Genomic DNA, 6,009 nt, shown 5'->3' with positions numbered 1-6,009 from the left:
TATATATATATATATATTTCCGGAAAAATTCAGGTCGTGAATGCGTAGCTGTTACGATATTTTCTGATGAGGAATATTTGGTTTCAAAAAATCGGAAAAGTAATGTTGACTATGTGCAGTTTTGGTTGTATGACAATAAATCGCAGAGGTATAATTGCGTTACTCTAACTTACTAGCAAAAGGACGATATCATAATCGGAAGATCTTATTCTGATTTCTTTTTCTTTTCTTTAAATTATAATAAATTCAGTCCTTAACTTTTCCAGGACCTCTGCTTCTTTGTGGTTTCTTCTGGAAGTGAACTGTAGCACAGTACTTTGCACAGCTTGGTGCCCATCGCTGCGAAATTCTGTTAAACAAGATAGCAAGTTGTCAAACTTTGTTGGTATTCTGGCAGTCGGTGGTATAGGTGGTCCAATTTCGCTTTATGGGTTAGTGAATTTGCTTTGTCGCTATCATAATTATTTCTCTATGTTTATGCAGATGAAATATGAGGATTTTAATGTTATTTTAATACGAATTGTGCTCGATTCCAATTCTAGTTCAATTTCTGTCCAAGTTTAATTTCTGTCAAAGTTATACAGAATTTTCGTTTAAGCTAGATACAAAAACTTTTTGGGACAAGGAAACTGAGGAAAATGTTATCAGTAAGAAGAAAACGTAGATCGCAAGCTTAATTATGTAAGTAATACAACAATTTTAATTCAGGAATTCCACTTACAAATCATTCATTATATCTGAATATTTAGAGATTGGGAAAAAAAAACATTTCAAAAGACTAATATGTAGTTATATTCAATTATGAAATTTAGATTTGGCTGATGAATTTTAGGATACGTAGTGATCTGCCGATTCCTTCAACCAGTGATAATGACCGTTTGGTATACCGTTGCTGTGAGCCCGATTTGGTTCTTCGTTGTTCTGAATGCTGTAATAATGTACCAACTATTTCAATAGCATGGAGGGAAAAAGGAGGTTCGAGCAAATTGGCAGCTGTTGTTGCATCAGGTACGAGTTGTGCAATATTTTGCACCTTTGTATGCTTTAAATTTGAGGCAACTTTTAGATTTGATAGCATAACATAACAATACTATGGGGAAATTGAGAGAAATCAAGTTTTTATTAAAATCTCTTATCATAGCATAATGATTTGACGTAGTATTGTTGTGATTAGCATTCAGATGAATATTTCTTACCGAAACTTTCATTCATTATTCTTACGAAGTAGAAACTTTTTTTGCATCATTTAATTTTGGTTCATTTTGGCTTTTATCGTTGATAAATATAACAGGCAAAGGATTGTAATAAAAGTATTGAAGGTCATGTATTAATCTGGGATCTGAATGAGAGTACAACATCTGCAAAAATCATACATGATGCCGATTGGCTATCTCCTCCTTTGAATGTCGCTTTTTGTGGATTGGAACAATGTAAGTTTGCTGAGAAATTCACCAAATTTAAATTGCTGGAAAGTAACACTTCATTGTTCTAGACTCCAAACATTTTTGTGTCTTGATCGTAGAAAAATGAAGTGCTTTTTTCTTCTTTTCTTTTTTTGAATCAAATCTATATCAAAACCTCATAGGACGAGTAAAGAAGCTTACTTTCATTGCTCTTGTTTTTATGAAACATACATTTTATGTAGTTGTTATAGCTGTTTTTTTTCTGTAATGTATGCTCATTTCATTCCAGTAGCTGTATCATTCCGGGAAAAACTGATTAGAATATATGATTTGGCTACGCTTACATTTTTGATTGAGGAAGGAGCCCAAAGAACGGCCGGAATGCAGGTATATTTTTATTAAATGTCATATCTTCATAAGTTTTTTATTTCAGTTTGAAATTTAAGTCATCTAGAAGGATTCTTCCTTGATATGCTAATTATAGGTTTATTCACGAGAAGGACTTTTCAATGGTATATTTAGTTATCAACAGGATTTTACTCTTAGTGGCACTCACTTAACTTGCGGGACGTGTTACATTGTATTGGGTTCATCAAAAGGGGATTTTTTCGTCGTTCCATTGGCTAATAGGTATGTACTTGTTAAATGTGAAATGCTGGGAAATTTGTATAAGCTTCTTTTGGTCGAAATGAACTCGTAAGTAGTCCTGTTTGGCGCACAAAAAATCTGTTTAAACTTTTCTTCACATATGGAAAACAATGGATTTCTGCTAACCTGTTATTCATCTTTCAAACTTAAATTTCTTTTTTTTTTGAAAATCAGGCATGAAGTACAACTTTGGGATATGTGTATATGCCCAAAGACGGGTGCAATAATATCGGCTGGGGCAGATGGTCGTCTTCAAGTTTCGTTAAATGGCCGTTTGGCTGCTGTTGGATCAGAGAAAGATTTTTTATTTAACGCAAACCGAGTTGTCTTGACGTTGCTGAGGAAGTCTGAAGAAGAACCATTGGTGAAGGTATGTTTGAGGCAGCTTATTTTATGGAATTTGTTCTACTGCTGATATAGAGGATGTTTAGACAAAGGTTTGATTGATGGATTATTTCTTATGCTTTGATTTTATCAGACAATTATTGGAAAATATAAAGAGTATAATTGATCACTGGGATGGTTTTCCTGTTAGCGCTGGAAGAAAAATTGAATTTTGCTGAGTAGAAACTGGTCAAAGTTTTGGATTCGAATTGCTGGTTCTAACTCTTTATATATTGGGAGTATATTAATTCTCAGACAAGAAAAATTTACATTTGAATTTGGTTTGTCAGAAGTGTACGACCCAGCATGTTAACCATTGAATATAATAAACATGGTTATCAAATTAGAAGATTACAACATTTTTTACAACATTCCAATCATTGCATATAAACTTATTTGTCAGGCAGGAAGATAAATGATTCATTGTTTTAGACATAGAAAAAATTTCACTTTTTTTTCTCTTTAATAATGAATCATTTATCTGAGAATATTCTACATAAAACAACCTTATGCTATAAATTTCTATATTATAAATTTGCCTCAGTTATTTCGAGATTTTCATAATACAAAAATACTTCGATTATTCAAACATATTGTTTCTTTTTTTTTCAACAATTTATGGAAAAGTTTTTTTGGAGATACTTCCTTTCAATTACAAATCAAAATCTTTTCCCAGTAAAAAATTTATTGTTTTTATTTGTGAGATGTAGGAGTAGAGAAGGAATGGATGATAGTTTCTTACAGATATCGAGAATTCCATATATTTCGTTATGGAGAATTTTTATTAAAAAATTTTGATTTTGATCAGTGAACTTTGATCACTTTGTCAAGTATGAATGATTTAAACTAATTTTTTCTTTCCTCGAAAGCATTTGTCAGCGATACCAGCTAACCTTAACCAGTCAGCATTATCTTTAATTGTTTTATAACATAACAAAATTACAGACTGTTGAACCAAATGATGGAGACAATACCAATAATAATACCGAATGCGAAAATGAGCCAAGATTTCCTCCACCCCTGACAAATTTACACTTGTGTGCTGAAAAATCGCATCTCGAATTTTGCTTTGAAGATATCAAAGTATGTTTTAATTTATGCTTATTTAATAAAATTTAGGAAAAATAAAGGGGAACAACTCACAAACTGATGAAGTCTTAGTTATAGAATTATGGCCTTGCTAATTAGGGCTTAGAATTTTGGGGTTTTTCCAGGCGTCTCGGTTTATTGGAGATAGAATTAAGGGATTACACCTTTCAATTATTCTAACTCTCTAGAAGAAGAAATAGCATATAATTTCACGCTTGTTTGGCGTCATGAAAGAACTGCTTAATGATTTATACTTTCACTGTTTTTTTTCATAGTTTTTACTTCAATTTCACGAATCCATTTTTATATTTAACTTTTACAATCATTTCTATTATTGAAATTTGTTATAGAAAACAAAAAAGTATTCAGTTTTTGCTTTAATATTTATTAACCGTGCAGTACTAGCCGTTACCTCAAAATATTAATCTAGACACCTTTTCAATTTCTTCAAATCAATTTCTTTTTTTTAGATCGGCAAAACTGCCATACCACAATTTAGCTTAGATCTTCGCACGGAGTCACTTAATCGATTAGCCGTAAGTGAACCATCTGGTCAGTTGGCAATTTGTGGTGGTGAAGCTGGCCTTTTGATCTTTATTCCTTGTTATTTGCGATGATCCAAGATTTTCCTTTTTAAATTTTTTAATTTTGGCAAATAACCTTTAACATTAGTAAGTCGATTTATTTTGCTTCAATCTTTTTATTGTCATTCCTCACTTATAATGCGGGAGTATATAAGTCAAATAGTTTCGTACTTCTTTTGTAATGATCTTGTCATATGTCCTTTATAATACTAAATGATTTTATTAGCTTTCGAAAAAAAGTAGCTTTTTTTCATTGCGCAAATAAACTAATAAGCAAATCTTGCTCTTCACATCAATTTAATTTAATGAAATTGATGAAGTTTTATGAAACTTGAGTTTACATGTGCCTTTTTTTTAAAACGTAGAAATCATTTTTCTTAAGGAGTGAATTTTATAAAAAATAAAAAATGAAAATTGGGGGTTTTTTTTTGCGCGATAAAATTACTCAGTTCGGGATGATAAATTTTAATCAAAAAAAAAAAAGTTGCTATCGATAAAAGCATTTATAATGGAATCTATCCACATTTTATTTAAAAAAAAAAAAAATATTAATACTTCCATAGAAATGAAAAGGAACTGTTTAGCTCAATAACTGAGAAGAAATTCTTTTCGTTTTTTTTTCTTTTCAAAATTGTGATAACTTACTGAAACAGATTACAATGGAATTTGAATCTGAAATGAAAAAAAAAAAAAAAAAGCTTTAACTGACGTTATCAGTCGACATTAAAAATATCTAAGTTTCAGCTGACATTAAAATCTAAATATTAAAAATTCAAATCTTTTTATGAAAATTATTCTACCATCATATAATCAGTATATTTTAACGTTACATTGATTAATCTTACAAGATCTTATATCTTATTGTCTTGTTAAAAGTTTTTTTTTTTCTAAATTGTAGCAAATATGCGAAAATAAATTAGAATTTTATTAATTTCAATGAATTAATTAGAAGATGAATGTTAAATTGTAATTGAGAAACATATTAAACATTAAAAAGAATTAATAAATAAATAATAATATATATGAAATCCAAGAGTTTCTTTGTAACTATATATACAAGTTATTGATTAAATACCTTGAAATGAAAGTAATATTAAAAAGGAAAGAAAGAGTCTTTGAAATATTACTTTTAAATTATAATTTATCAATTAATAAAATAAATTTTTACTCCCTATACTTTTGTCATTTTTCCATAAATGATCATATTTTGATGTTATTTCAATTACAGACTTATGTCTTTTCTAAAAATATATCATGATCTCTAACTCTTTTTTTAAAAAAAAAAAAAAAACAGAAAAAGTTTGTTTAAAAATTTTTTAATTTTTTTTTGTTATATCAAATTTTTGATTTATCCTTTTTCAAAAAAAGAAAAAAATATTAATTCTTTGGTAGAGAAAAAGAAAAAAGTTCACCGATAAAATTGTTATTTTATTTAATGGATTAAATTGATTGAATATATGTATGAATAAATTTGATAAAATTAAAAAAAAATGCCTAATACGTATATTAATTATTAATTAATAATTTCATAATTCAGGAGATAATTATAGGAAAAACGTATATCGATAGGATATTTGCAATTGGAATATACTTAATTACTTGTAATTTGATATATGGAAATATATTGTTTGTTGTAAAAATTTTCCAATTACTCTCTTCATTGATACAATCAGAAATGATAAAACAGTTGACATTAATAATATAATAGATGTGACAATTTTATTCAATTTATTTGATTTGTATTTGCATGTAAAATTAAATTTTTTCTTTTTGATAAATAAATCTTATTTTTCTTTTTTAAATCTTTTTTTTTTTGTTTTGTTCAAATTTTTTGATTTTACTTTTTTTCAAAAAAAATTTTAATTTTTTAAAAGATTAAAAAAAATTAATAATTTTTGGAT

At 28.2% G+C, this 6,009-nt stretch overlaps 1 protein-coding gene across 1 annotated transcript in view; it reads left to right on the top strand.

Moving 5' to 3' along the window:
* Window positions 1–4,141, top strand: part of LOAG_17660 (hypothetical protein) — a gene marked incomplete at both ends in the record, with an annotated part of 9,308 nt that extends 5,167 nt beyond the window's left edge. Inside the window, 9 exons of the mRNA XM_020450323.1 lie at window positions 34–148; window positions 267–431; window positions 833–1,008; window positions 1,320–1,430; window positions 1,693–1,790; window positions 1,888–2,033; window positions 2,226–2,421; window positions 3,381–3,518; window positions 3,995–4,141. Coding sequence (XP_020306018.1) covers window positions 34–148; window positions 267–431; window positions 833–1,008; window positions 1,320–1,430; window positions 1,693–1,790; window positions 1,888–2,033; window positions 2,226–2,421; window positions 3,381–3,518; window positions 3,995–4,141 — 1,292 coding nt within the window. The remainder of the gene's footprint in view (window positions 1–33; window positions 149–266; window positions 432–832; window positions 1,009–1,319; window positions 1,431–1,692; window positions 1,791–1,887; window positions 2,034–2,225; window positions 2,422–3,380; window positions 3,519–3,994) is intronic.
* Between the last annotated feature and the right edge of the window lie 1,868 nt (window positions 4,142–6,009).

The sequence above is a fragment of the Loa loa genome (genome assembly GCF_000183805.2).
Source record: "Loa loa unplaced genomic scaffold supercont3.109, whole genome shotgun sequence".
NCBI classification, from domain to species: Eukaryota; Metazoa; Nematoda; class Chromadorea; order Rhabditida; family Onchocercidae; genus Loa; species Loa loa.
Note: the sequence above shows the minus strand (reverse complement) of the source record. Positions and strands in the feature narration are given on the sequence as shown.